Genomic DNA, 14,856 nt, shown 5'->3' with positions numbered 1-14,856 from the left:
GGATCCCCTGTATATATTGACACACTCCCGGGGAACCCCTGTATATATTGACACACTCCCGGGGATCCCCTGTATATATTGACACACTCCCGGGGACCCCCTGTAAATACTGACACACCCCCGGGGATCCCCTGTATATATTGACACACTCCCGGGGATCCCCTGTAAATACTGACACACTCCCGGGGGAGTTATTCCGGGCGTTTAACTTGAAATAATTGTCCCTGTAATACGTATGTTCTGCCACCATATGACGCTGTTACGCTGTGTGTAAACTAGAGGCTTTCAAACTCCAATCCTCAGATTTTTCTCAGCTAGTTTCTTTACCTGTTAACTTAATAACAGTTTCTTACTGTAGCCCTTCACTAGTAACACCCATTTTTTGCAATGAGTGCATTATTTCCCTTTGGGTAGGGATACCGACACTCTGAAGTTAGGACAGGGAGTCCCTAGGAGTGTATTAATATACTGGTGTGTCCCTGATACAGAGTAAAGCTGCCTCTACACTGTTCCATCAAACACTCCCAGGGCAGGTACAGCACAGATTAGATACAGAGTAAAGCTCCCTCTACACTGTCCCATCAAACACTCCCAGGGCAGGTACAGCACGGGTTAGACTCTCTCTACACTGTCCCATCAAACACTCGCAGGGCAGGTACAGCACGGGTTAGATACAGAGTAAAGCTCCCTTCCTGAGGTGGTGCAAGTCTTTCTTTCTGTCAGCAACGGGTAACATAACGGAGTCTATTGTGAGGGGCAGGCTGGAGGGGTCCAATAGATACCTAGCAAAGAAATGGTCAACAGCAGTTTAGAAAGGAATGGCCTTTCTTGACGAGCCTCCTTAACTTTGAGAAAGCTGCAAATAAAACAGATAGTGGCACTCCCTGTGCTGTAGCTTTCCACGCCCAGTATTTACTTTACAAGGCCACTGTGTTGCTGCTTCAAACTGTCAAAGGGTGGTAAGAAAGCCCACGGGGCATGGAATAGGAACCAGCCCTACATCCAGAAACTCACTTAGAAGACTGAGGAAGATGTGTTTGGATCTGGCTAAAAAACAGAGAAACTAGATGTAAAGGTCAAGTGCTTTTTTGTTTCTCCATTCATTCACGGAATGTGGGCGTCGCTGGCAAGGCCGGCATTTTTTTGCCCATCCCCAATCGCCCCAGTACAAAGCTACTAACCACTTTCACAGAGAAGGAAGTGGTTTAGGAGCCGGTTTAATAGATGTTCCAGCACGAGCAAGAACATTAAAGGGCAACTGGTGGTGGGAAGAATTGCAGAATGTGAATGAGATTGGGAGAATCCAGGAAAATGGGGAGGGGGAGGGGGAAGGCAGTTAAAGTGCGGAGCTGTTGAAGCCAATATTGTACTGAATTACACAGAATGTATAGCCCAGCCGGTCCGTGCCGGTGTTTCTGCTCCACACGAGCCTCCTCCCACCCCTCTTCATCTCACTCTATCAGCATATCCTTCTATTCCTTCCTCCCTCATGTGTTTACCCAGCTTCCCCTTAAATACATCTATACTATTCGCCTCAACCACTCCCTGTGGTAGCGAGTTCCACATTCTCACCGCTCTCTGGGTAAAGGAATTTCTCCTGAACTCCCTACTGCATTTATTAGTGATTATCTTATATTTTTGGGCTCCCCCACAAGGGGAGACTTCTCTACCCTATCGAACCCTTTCATAATTTTAAAGGTCTCTCTCAGGTCACCCCTCAGCCTTCTCTTTAGAGAAACGAGCCCCAGTCTGTTCAATCTTTCCTGATGGGTATAACCTCCGGGGTGTGGGATGAGTTGAGGTGCTCTTGCAGAGAGCTGGCACGGGCTCGATGGGCCGAATGGCCTCCTTCTGTGCTGTAACCATTCTACACTGTCCCATCAAACACTCCCAGGGCAGGTACAGCACAGGTTAGATACAGAGTAAAGCTCCCTCTACACTGTCCCATCAAACACTCCCAGGGCAGGTACAGCACAGGTTAGATACAGAGTAAAGCTCCCTCTACACTGTCCCATCAAACACTCCCAGGGCAGGTACAGCACGGGTTAGATACAGAGTAAAGCTCCCTTTACACTGTCCTATCAAACACTCCCAGGGCAGGTACATCACAGATTAGATACAGAGTAAAGCTCCCTCTACACTGTCCCGTCAAACACTCCCAGTGCAGATACAGCACGGGTTAGATACAGAGTAAAGCTCCCTCTACACTGCCCCATCAAACACTCCCAGGGCAGGTACAGCACGGGTTAGATACAGAGTAAAGCTCCCTCTACACTGTCCCATCAAACACTCCCAGGGCAGGTACATCATGGGTTCAAACCCAGGACCTGAATCCCAAGGTATCACCAGTGCTGCCTCTGCAGGCGGTCTGGTGCAGTTGCAGAATTCATTCCGGGTTGTATTTCGTCTCATCACTGACCTGATGTTTGACAGTCCAGGACGCCGTCCAGCACATTGCACCTCTCCAGGGGGCCGCACTCCCAGGCCTCGCAGGTTATGTTGCTGGGGCCGGAGCATGTGCAGCGTTCCGTGCAGTTCCCGTTCGTCATCCAGTTCTCTCCCAGCTGTCGGACAGTAAACGGGGCAGCGGTTATTTCGTCGTTTCCTCTCCTCGTCCCATTTTCTGCTGCCCCGTGTCCTAACTCTCGCCAAGTCCCGTTCACCCATCACCCCCTGTGCTCGCTGACCGACACTGACCCGAGGTGAAGCAGCGCTTAGGGTTTAACATTCTCATCCTTGTTCTCAAATCCCTCCATGGCCTCGCCACCCCCCTCCCTATCACTAACCTCCTAAAACCCCACAACCCCCCGAGATCCCTGCGCTCCTCTAATTCTGGCCTCTTGAGCATATATATATCAATGATTTGGATGAGGGAACCAAATGTAATATTTCCAAGTTTGCTGACGACATGAAACTAGGTGGGATTGTGAGTTGTGAGGAGGATGCAAAGAGGCTTCAAGGCGATTTAGACAACTTGAGTGAGTGGGCAAATACATGGCAGATGCAGTATAACGTGGATAAATGTGAAGTTATCCACTTCGGTAGGAAAAACAGAAAGGTAGAGTATTATTTAAATGGTGATAAATTGGGAAATGCTGATGTAAAAAGGGACCTGGGTGACCTTGTACACCAGTCACTGAAAGCAAACATGTAGGTGCAGCAAGCAGTTAGGAAGGCAAATGGTATGTTGACCTTCATTGCAAGAGGATTTGAGTACAGGAGCAAGGATGTCTTACTATAGTTGTACAGGGCCTCGGTGAGACCACACCTGGAGTACTGTGTGTAGTTTTGTTCTCCTTACCTAAGAAAGGATATACTTGCCATAGAGGGAGTGCAGCGAAGGTTCACCAGACTGATTCCTGGGATGGCAGGACTGTCGTATGAGGAGAGATTGGGTCGACTAGGCCTGTATTCACTGGAGTTTAGAAGAATGAGAGGGGATCTCATTGAAATGTATAAAATTCTGACAAGGCTAGACAGACTGGATGCAGGGAGGATGTTTCCCCTGGCTGGGGGGGTCTAGAACGAGGGGTCACAGTCTCAGGATACGGGGTAAGACATTTAGGACTGAGATGAGGAGAAATGTCTTCACTCAGAGGGTGGTGAACCTGTGGAATTCTCTACCACAGAAGGCTGTGGAGGCCAAGTCACTGAATATATTTAAGAAGGAGATAGATTTCTCGACACAAAAGGCATCAAGGGGTATGGGGAGAGAGCGGGAATATGGTATTGAGATAGAGGATCAGCCATGATCGTATTGAATGGCGGAGCAGGCTCGAAGGGCCGAATGGCCGACTCCTGCTCCTATTGTTCTATGTTTCTATCCCCGATTTCCATCGCTCCACCATGCCTTCAGCTGCCGAGGACCTAAGCTCTTTAGAATTCCCTCGAATTCTCTCCACCTCTCTCCTCCTTTAAGACGCTCCTTAAAGCCGACCTCTGTGACCAAGCTTTTGGTCAATTGTCCTAGTATCTCCTTATGTGGCTCGGTGTCAAATTGTGTTTGATAATCGCTCCTGTGAAGTGCCTTTCTACGTTAAAGGCGCTATATAAATGCAGGTCGTTGTTGTTGTCTAACCAGAGCTCTGTACAAACTGTAGCGTAACTACCACGTCTTTCTATTCCAGGCCCCCTCTAGGTAATTAGAACCTAAATCCAATAACGCATCAGATTAAGCGGGCGTTGTGTCCTCGGTAAGCGCGGAGGAGCCACTCACCAGGTGGTAGTTCCTGTCCGGGTCCACGCAGCCGCACTGACCGAAGGCGACGCAGTTGTCGCCGCTCAGCACGTAGCCGTCGTTGCAGACGCAGCCCTCGACGCAGGGCTGGCTGCAGTCGTTGGGAGCCGACAGATCGGTGCAGGAGGCGGGACAGGCGCTGCTGCAGGGTTCGTAGTGACTGCCGGCCGGGCAGCTCGGGGCTGTGGGGGAGAGAGAGAGGGGAAAATAAACACCAAACAATAGAGACTTAAGAACATAAGAAATAGGAGCAGGAGTAGGGCCACGCGGCCCCTCGAGCCTGCTCCGCCATTCAATAAGATCATGGCTGATCATCGACCTCAACTCCACTTTCCCGCCCTATCCCCATATCCCTTGATTCCCCTAGAGTCCAAAAATCTATCGATCTCAGCCTTGAATATACTCAACGACTGAGCCTCCACAGCCCTCTGGGGCAGAGAATTTCAAAGATTCACAACCCCCTGAGTGAAGAATTTCCTCCTCATCTCGGTCTTAAATGGCCGACCCCTTATCCTGAGATTATGCCCCCTAGTTCTAGACACTCCAGCCAGGGGGAAACAACCTCTCAGCATCTACCCCTGTCAATCTCACTTAACATAGAGATCACAGCTTAGAAACTCAGCCCCTCGAGCCTGTTCCGCCATTCAATTAGATCACGGCTGATCTGTATCTTAACTCCATCTACCCACCTTGGTTCCGTAACCCTCAATACCCTTGCCTAACAGAAATCTACCAATCTCAGTTTTGAAATTTTCATTTGAACCTCAGCCTCAACAGCTTTTTGGGGGAGTGAGTTCCCGATTTCCACTAGCCTTTGTGTGAAGAAGTGCTTCCTGACATCACCCCTGAACGGCCTGGCTCTAATTTTAAGTTTACGCCCCCTTGTTCTGGACTCCCCCCACCAGAGGAAATAGCTTCTCTCTATCCACTCCATTTCAATTCAATTCAATTCAATTTTATTTGTCATATATGCAGCAGACGTGTGTACTGCACAATGAAATGTTGATTTTTACGAGTCCTCCCAACATTGGAATAAATATGGCATAGCAATGATAAAAATACTAATAGAAATACAGCAATAATAAATAAAACAACAGTAATAAATAATAATAAATGACTCGTTCATGGGTCTTATGGCCTGGGGGTAGAAGCTGTTTCGAAACCTGCTGGTACGAGACCGTATGCTTCGGTATCTCTTACTGGACGGGAGCAGGGCGAAGAGGTTGTGGCTGGGGTCAACTGGACTCAACTGGTCCGTGCCGGTGTTTATGCTCCACACGAGCCTCCTCCCACCCCTGCTTCATTAACCCCATCAACATACCCTTCTATTCCTTTCTCCCTCATGTGCTTATCCGGCTTTCCCTTAAATGTATCTCTGCTATTCGCCTCAGCCACCCCCTGCGGTAGTGAGTTCCACATTCTCACCACTCTCTGGGTAAAGAAGTTTCTCCTGAATTCCCTATTGGATTTATTACTGACCATCTTATAGTGATGGCCCCTAGTTCTGGTCTCCCCCACAAGTGGAAACATCTTCTCTACATCTACCCTGTCGAACCCTTTCATAATTTTAAAGACCTCTATCAGGTCACCTCTCAACCTTCTCTTTACTTAAAGGGGCCACGCGCATTTTTTTTGACAGCTGATTTCTCGGTGATTGACAGCATTGAGGTGCTGCAAACACTGACAATGACTGTTCACAGGTGAGCTCTTGCACCCAAACTCTCCAGTGACTTCCTCCTTAGGCTAGAACAGATGGCAGCTGCAGATGAGGTTACAGAAGCGATCTGTCACTGGTGAGAGAGGTTCTCCCAATGAGGTGGGACTAGACATTGATTTCAAAACTTGTTACCTACAGAAATCCGTAAATGTATTAAAAATGATTTCCCCAACATTTCCTTACCTCTGAAACTCACCAGTGCGCCATTGGATCCTTCACACCACTTATGCAGCTGTCATCAATGCAGAAACATTACAGCAGACTCACTATACGCCACACTTACCTGGCCTAGTGTCCGGACATCGGGGAACCCGAGGAAGAAGCGACAAAATTGAAAAAGAGCCTGTTAACAAGCATCAAGTACCTGTTAACAGCCAAGTAAGTGGCTATAATCCTCTTCCCGCCGCTAGGTGTTGGTTCCACGCGCAAATCGGGGACCTGACACTTGGGAAGATTGATTGGAGGCGGGTTGATGGCGGGTTTCCTGCCCGCTGTCAATCTTTGCCATTTTGACAACAGTCCCGCCGCTGGCAAAATTCCGGCCTTTGAGAGGGGCGGTGGGGGTGCCGACAGGGTGAAGAGGGCTACTTACGGCAGAAGGTTTGGTTTCTCCAGGTCACGGGGACACCCGCCTGGGCGCAGAGGGCCGCGTAGGTCTGCAGGGCTAAGCACAGCGACACCATCTCCCCGTGGATCCCGCAGGATAGATCGTACACACAGGCCTGGAAGTAGTTCTCCACAGGGATGTGCTTGTTACACTCCTGAAATGGCCCTGAAACAGAGAAAGGATCGAATCAGAGAAACTTACAGCACAGAAGGAGGCCATTCGGCCCGTCGTGCCTGTGCTGGCTCTTTGAAAGAGCAGTTGTGCTTAGTCCCGCCCCCCCGCTTTTCGTCTGTAAGTTCCTCATCCTCAAGCAGCCGTCCAACTCCCTTTTAAAATGATTGATGGAATCAGCTCCCATCGCCTTTTCAGGTCGAGCGTTCCAAATCCTCACAAATCTCTGAGTGAAAAAAATTCTCCTCCTCTCCTCCTCTCCTCCTCTAGATCTTTTTCCGACGATTTTGAATCTGTGACCTCTGGTTATTGACCCAGTCGCCAGAAGGAATATTTTTTCCCTATTTACTCGATCAAAATCTCTCATCATCTTAAAAACCTCTACTAGGTCACCTCTTAACAGGTAAGCATGCAGGTGCAGCAGGCGGTTAAGAAGGCAAATGGTATGTTGGCCTTCGTAGCGAGAGGGTTCGAGTACAAGAACAAGGATGTCTTGCTGCAGTTGTACAGGGCCTTGGTGAGACCACACCTTGAGTATTGTGTGCAGTTTTGGTCGCCTTATCTGAGGAAGTGTGTTCTTGCCATGGAGGGAGTGCAGCGAAGATTCACCAGGCTGATACCTGGGATGGCAGGAATGACGTATGAGGAGAGATTGGGTCGATTGGGCTTGTACTCGGTGGAGTTTAGAAGAATGAGAGGGGATCTCATTGAAACTCATAAAATTCTGGCAGGACTGGACAGACTAGATGCAGGGAGGATGTTCCTGATGGTCGGGGAGTCCAGAACCAGGGGTCACAGTCTAAGGATAAGGGGTAGGCCTTTTAGGACAGAAATGAGGAGGAATTTCTTCAACCAGAGAGTGGTGAACCTGTGGAATTCTCTACAACAGAAGGCAGTAGAGGCCAATTCATTAAATATATTCAAGAAGGAGTTGGATATATTTCTTAAGGCTAAAGGGATCAAGGGGTATGGGGAGAAAGCAGGGACCGGGTACTGAATTTGGATGATCAGCCATGATCGCATTGAATGGCGGAGCAGGCTCGAGGGGCCGAATGGCCTACTCCTGCTCCTATCTTCTATGTTTCTATGTTAACCTTTTTCTGTTCCAAGGAGAACAGTCCGAATTTTTCCAACCTCACCTCATAACAAGCAGAACAATCCCAGCTTCTCCAGTCTCTCCACATAACTAAAGTGTGTCAGCTGTGGCTCAGTGGGTCGCTCTCTCTTGCCTTTGAGTCAGAAGGTCCAAAGTGGGTTCAAAGTCCCCACTCCAGAGACTTGAGCACAAAATCCAGGCTGACACTCCCAGTGCCAGTGCTGAGGGAGTGCCGCACTGTCGGAGGTGCCGTCTTTTAGAGACGTTAAACCGAGGCCCCGTCTGACCTCTCGGGTGGATGTAAAAGATCCCAAGGCCACTATTTTGAAGAAGAGCAGGGGGGAGTTCTCCCCGGTGTCCTGGGGCCAATATTGATCCCTCAACCAACGTAACTAAAAACAGATTATCTGGTCATTATCAGATTGCTGTTGGTAGGAGCTTGTTGGCTGCCACATTTCCCACATTACAACAGTGACCACACTTCAAAAGTACTTCATTGGCTGTGAAGCACTTTGGGATGTCCGGTGGTCGTGAAAGGCGCTATAGAAATGCAAGTCTTTCCTTTTTTCCTTTGGGATTCTGTGTATCTCAGGTGATGTCACGGGTTCATTTGTGTATAATTCTCGTTGGACAGTGTGGATCTATCCCAGGATTCCTTACTGTCCTAGAATCATAGAATGGTGACAGCACAGTAGGAGGCCATTCGGCCCGTCGAGCCCGTGCCGGCTCTCTGCAAGAGCATTTCAGCTAGTCCCACTCCCCTGCTCTTTCCCCGTAGCCCTGCAAATTTCTTACCTTCAGATACTTATCCAACTCCCTTTTGAAAGCCACGATTGAATCTGCCTCCACCACCCTTTCAGGCAGTGAATTCCAGATCCTAACCACTCGCTGCGTAAAAAAGATTTCCCTCATGTCGCCTTTGGTTCTTCTGCCAATCACCTTAAATCTGTGTCCTCTGGTTCTCGACCCTTCCGCCAGTGGGAACAGTTTCTCTCGATCTTCTCTGTCCAGACCCCTCATGATTTTGAGCACCTCTATCAAATCTCCTCTCAACCTTCTCTGCTCCAAGGAGAACCACCCCAGCTTCTCCAGTCTATCCACGTAACTGAAGTCCCTCATCCCTGGAATCATTCTTGTAAATCTTTTCTGCACCCTCTCTAAGGCCTTCACATCCTTCCTAAAGTGCGGCGCCCAGAATTGGACACAATATTCCAGTTGAGGCCGAGCCAGTGTTTTATACAGGTTCATCATAACTCCCTTTGGTTCCTGTAAGACTCTGACTGTATATCCCAGTGATTCCAATCTGTAGAATTCCTACAAACATAAGAACATAACAAACAGGAGCAGGAGTCGGCCATTCGGCCCCTCGAGCCTGCTCCGCCATTCAATAAGATCATGGCTGATCTGATCTTGGCCTCAACTCCACTTCCCTGCCCGCTCCCCATAACCCTCGACTCCCTTACCTTTCAAAAATCTGTCCATCTCCACCTTAAATATATTCACTGACTCCGCCTCCACAGCTCTCTGGGGAAGAGAATTCCAAAGATTCACGACCCTCTGAGAGAAGAAATTCCTCCTCATCTCCGATTTAAAAGGGTGCCCCCTTATTCTGAAACTGTGCCCCCTTGTTCTAGATTCCCCCACGAGGGGAAACGCCTTCTCTGCTTCTACCCTGTCGAGCCCCCTCAGCATTTTATACGTTTCAATAAGATCACCTCTCATTCTTCTAAACTCCAGTGAGTATAGGCCCAGCCTGCTCAACCTTTCCTCATAAGACAACCCCTTCATCTCAGGAATCAACCTCATGAACCTTCTCTGAACTGCCTCCAATGCAAGTATATCCCTCTTCAAATAGGGAGACCAAAACTGCACGCAGTACTTCAGGTGTGGTCTCACCAACGCCCTGTGGGTCCGATAGTAGTTTACACGGTCTTGCTCCCACTGCTAATCTCCTCTCCATAGTGATGGGTGCTTTGGGACACTCACCGTTCGGGGCCTTCATGAATCCACAGCTCCAGGGTTTCTTGAAGCCCTCTTCGTCGCAGTCCGAGGGAGGGTGGTTGGGTGTGCACCTGCGAATATTGCAGATCAAATGAATGAACTAAGCTTTGGGAAAGGTGACACGGCTTCAGCGTGTGAAGGGGACATGGTTTGGTACATGAAATGGACATGATTTGGTACATGAAATGGACATGGTTTGGTACACGAAATGGACATGGTTTGGTATATGAAATGGACGTGATTTGGTACATGAAATGGACATGGTTTGGTATACGAAATGGACATGATTTGGTACATGAAATGGACATGGTTTGGCATACGAAATGGACATGATTTGGTATACGAAATGGACATGGTTTGGTACATGAAATGGACATGGCTTGATACATGAAATGGACATGGTTTGGTACATGAAATGGACATGATTGGTACATGAAATGGACATGGTTTGGTACATGAAATGGACATGATTTGGTACACGAAATGGACGTGATTTGGTACACGAAATGGACGTGATTTGGTACACGAAATGGACGTGATTTGGTACACAAAATGGACATGGTTTGGTACATGAAATGGACATGATTTGGTAGATGAAATGGACATGGTTTGGTAGATGAAATGGACATGGTTTGGTACATGAAATCGACATGGTTTGGTACACGAAATGGACGTGATTTGGTACACAAAATGGACATGGTTTGGTACACGAAATGGACGTGATTTGGTACACAAAATGGACATGGTTTGGTACATGAAATGGACATGATTTGGTACATGAAATGGACATGGTTTGGTACATGAAATGGACATGGTTTGGTACACGAAATGGACATGGTTTGGTATATGAAATGGACGTGATTTGGTACATGAAATGGACATGGTTTGGTATACGAAATGGACATGATTTGGTACATGAAATGGACATGGTTTGGCATACGAAATGGACATGATTTGGTATACGAAATGGACATGGTTTGGTACATGAAATGGACATGGCTTGATACATGAAATGGACATGGTTTGGTACATGAAATGGACATGATTGGTACATGAAATGGACATGGTTTGGTACATGAAATGGACATGATTTGGTACACGAAATGGACGTGATTTGGTACACGAAATGGACGTGATTTGGTACACAAAATGGACATGGTTTGGTACATGAAATGGACATGATTTGGTAGATGAAATGGACATGGTTTGGTAGATGAAATGGACATGGTTTGGTACATGAAATGGACATGGTTTGGTACACGAAATGGACGTGATTTGGTACACAAAATGGACATGGTTTGGTACACGAAATGGACGTGATTTGGTACACAAAATGGACATGGTTTGGTACATGAAATGGACATGATTTGGTAGATGAAATGGACATGGTTTGGTACATGAAATGGACGTGATTTGGTACACGAAATGGACATGATTTGGTACATGAAATGGACGTGGTTTGGTACATGAAATGGACATGGCTTGGTACATGAAATGGACATGATTTGGTACATGAAATGGACATGGTTTGGTCCACGAAATGGACATGGTTTGGTACATGAAATGGACATGATTTGGTACATGAAATGGACATGGTTTGGTACATGAAATGGACATGGTTTGGTACGTGAAATGGACATGGCTTGGTACATGAAATGGACATGGTTTGATACATGAAATGGACATGGTTTGGTACATGAAATGGACATGGCTTGGTACATGAAATGGACATGGCTTGGTACATGAAATGGACATGGTTTGGTACATGAAATGGACGTGATTTGGTACACGAAATGGACGTGATTTGGTACATGACATGAACATGGCTTGGTACATGAAATGGACATGGTTTGGTACATGAAATGGACATGGTTTGGCACATGAAATGGACATGGTTTGGTACACGAAATGGACGTGATTTGGTACATGAAATGGACATGGTTTGGTACATGAAATGGACATGGTTTGATACATGAAATGGACATGGTTTGGTACGTGAAATGGACATGGCTTGATACATGAAATGGACATGGTTTGGTACATGAAATAGACATGGTTTGGTACACAAAATGGACATGGTTTGGTACATGAAATGGACATGGTTTAGGGATGGTTTGGTAAACTACACCTGTCAGTTAATTCCTGGTTACTAGTTTTGCCAATCCCTCCACCCCACCTCCCACCCCGCCACCCTTTCCTCCTGTAGATGTTGACTCCTGGCTGGGCTAGAATTCGACCAGCCCCTCCACAATCTCAGCCAAGCCTGCACCCAGGCACCGAGTCCCAACACTCTATTCAATACGCAGGGTGTCACAGCAGAACCCAATCCTGTCCTCCACCTGCGTTCACACCTACGCCCCTTCCAGCTGGGGGAGGCGGGTGGTGGGCGAGGTTGGGGGGGTGGGGGGGTTCACTGGGTCGTGATCGGATGTGAAAAACGTGGTTTGTTTTCCCTGCTCGTCCACCCCTGAGCTGAATTGGAACCTCCTCTACCATTGGGCAGGACTGAGATCAGCAAACGCAGCGCAGAGCTGGGATCGAACTTGGTACCTGCCTTGCTCCAACAGCTCCGTATGACACTGGGTGTATAGGTTCCAGGGGTAATAGTACAGAAAACTAACCGCTGTTAGGTATTTGACATGGGTAGAGAGAGAATCACAAATATAGAATGTACAGCGTGTGTCTAAAACACCTCTTTGCAGAATAAGCAGCTTGAGCAAGATATCTCTGTAACCTCCTCTAGCCCTACAACCCTCCGAGATCACAGCGCTCCTCCAATTCTGGCCTCTTGCGCATCCCTGATTTTTATCGCTCCACCATTAGCGGCCGTGCCTTCAGCCGTCTAGGCCCCAAGCTCTGGAATTCCCTCCCTAAACCTTTCCGCCTCTCTTTCCTCCTTTAAGATGCTCCTTAAAATCTACTTCTTTGACCTGCCCTAATATCTCCTTATGTGACTTGGTGTCAAATTTTGTCTGATAATTGCTCCTGTGTGGTGCCTTAGGGCGTTTTACTACGTTAAAGGCGCTATATAAATACAAGTTATTGTTGTAGCTGGTGTAAGAACTATCTGTATTCCTGTAGACAACAGACCCTTAGCTGAAATAACAACAAAAAATGCTGGAAAAACTCAGCAGGCCAGGCAACATCCGTGGAGAGAAATTAGAGTCGATGTTTCGGGTCGAAACCCTTTTTCAAAACTGGAAAGGAAATGAAATAGATCGAAAGGCAGGGCTGGGAGAGAACAAAAGAAGTGAAGAGACATTAAGAGGTATTCAAAACCAGACGAGATGGTGATCGGACTAGTGGAGACAAAAGACGGCTCCAGATTAGGTGTCTTAGACCCTTAGCTGGGATTTGTCACTCATGAATTTAGGAGTGCATAAATTTAAAATATTTAAGAAAGGTTACCGTGGAAATATAGTGGGAAAGTGCTGAACAGAGAAACCTTGAAGAGATAAGGGATGTGGCCTACTGTCTAGTGTATGAGTCTAGTGAACAAGGATATACTTGCCTTAGAGGCGGTGCAACGAAGGTTCACTAGAGCGATCCCTGGGATGAGAGGGCTGTCCTATGAGGAGAGATTGTGTAGATTGGGCCGATACTCCCTGGAGTTTAGAAGAATGAGAGGTGATCTCATTGAAACATATAAGATTCTGAGGGGGATTGACAGGGTAGATGCTGAGAGGTTGTTTCCCCTGGCTGGTGAGTCTAGAACCAGGGGTCACAGTCTCAGGATAAGGAGGCGACCATTTAGGACTGAGATGAGGAGAAATTTCTTCACTCAGAGGGTGGTGAATCTTTGGAATTCTCTACCCCAGAGGGCTGTGGATGCTCAGTCGGAGAGTATATTCAAGGCTGAGATCGATAGATTAGATCATAAGAACCTAAGAAATAGGAGCAGGAATAGGCCACTTGGCCCTTCGAGCCTGCTCCGCCATTCAATACGATCATGGCTGATCTGATCTTGGCCTCAACTCCACTTCCCTGCCCGCTCCCCATAACCCTCGACTCCCTTACCTTTCAAAATTCTGTCTATCTCCACCTTAAATATATTCAATGACTCCGCCTCCACAGCTCTCTGGGGAAGAGAATTCCAAAGATTCACAGCCCTCTGAGAGAAGAAATTCCTCATTTCCGATTTAAAAGGGTGTCCCCTTATTCTGAAATTATGCCCCCTAGTTCTAGATTCCCCCACGAGGGGAAACATCCTCTCTGCATCTACCCTGTCGAGCGCCTTCAGAATCTTATATGTTTCAATAAGATCCCCTCTCATTCTTCTAAACTCCAATGAGTAGAGGCCCAACCTGCTCAACCTTTCCTCATAAGAAAACCCCTATGGCCTACTCCTGCTCCTACTTCTTATGTTCTTAAACAGAGAAACATAGAAACATAGAAGATAGGAGCAGGAGTCGGCCATTCGGCCCCTCGAGCCTGTTCCGCCATTTAATGAGATCATGGCCGATCATCCAAATTCAGTACCCTGTCCCTGCTTTCTCCCCATATCCCTTGATCCCTTTAGCCTTAAGAAATATATCTAACTCCTTCTTGAATATATTTAATGAATTGGCCTCTACTGCCTTCTGTGGTAGAGAATTCCACAGGTTCACCACTCTCTGGGTGAAGAAATTCCTCCTCATTTCAGTCCTAAATGGCTTACCCCTTATCCTTAGACTGTGGCCCCTGGTTCTGGACTCCCCAGCCATCGGGAACATCCTTCCTGCATCTAGTCTGTCCAGTCCTGTTAGAATTTTATAAGTTTCGATGAGATCCCCTCTCATTCTTCTAAACTCCAGCGAATATAAGCCCAATCGACCCAATCTCTCCTCATACGTCATTCCTGCCATCCCAGGTATCAGCCTGGTGAACCTTCGCTGCACTCCCTCCATGGCAAGAACATCCTTCCTCAGATAAGGACATGGTGCTGTGGTGACATCATATTCTGTGACCAAAAGTAGGCATGTTATGGAAGGGGCTAAATATGGTGAGTGCCCCCTGGTGTAAAGTGGGTAGCTTGAACTTAAGATACC

The 14,856-nt window shown here is 47.5% G+C and overlaps 1 protein-coding gene across 1 annotated transcript in view; it reads right to left on the bottom strand.

Annotated features, from left to right (window-relative positions):
- Positions 1 to 14,856, bottom strand: part of LOC147090597 (zonadhesin-like) — a 202,780-nt gene that overhangs the window by 61,149 nt on the left and 126,775 nt on the right. Inside the window, exons 36-39 of the mRNA XM_085977363.1 lie at positions 9,815 to 9,900; positions 6,547 to 6,726; positions 4,217 to 4,419; positions 2,420 to 2,564 (exon numbers count right to left, since the gene is read on the bottom strand). Coding sequence (XP_085833489.1) covers positions 2,420 to 2,564; positions 4,217 to 4,419; positions 6,547 to 6,726; positions 9,815 to 9,900 — 614 coding nt within the window. The remainder of the gene's footprint in view (positions 1 to 2,419; positions 2,565 to 4,216; positions 4,420 to 6,546; positions 6,727 to 9,814; positions 9,901 to 14,856) is intronic.

Source organism: Somniosus microcephalus, unplaced genomic scaffold, assembly GCF_052327205.1.
Source record: "Somniosus microcephalus isolate GS21.2 unplaced genomic scaffold, FLI_Smic_1.0 unresolved_chr4, whole genome shotgun sequence".
Taxonomy (NCBI): domain Eukaryota; kingdom Metazoa; phylum Chordata; class Chondrichthyes; order Squaliformes; family Somniosidae; genus Somniosus; species Somniosus microcephalus.
The sequence above is the reverse complement of the archived record's forward strand: the minus strand, read 5'-3'. Positions and strand labels throughout refer to the sequence as shown.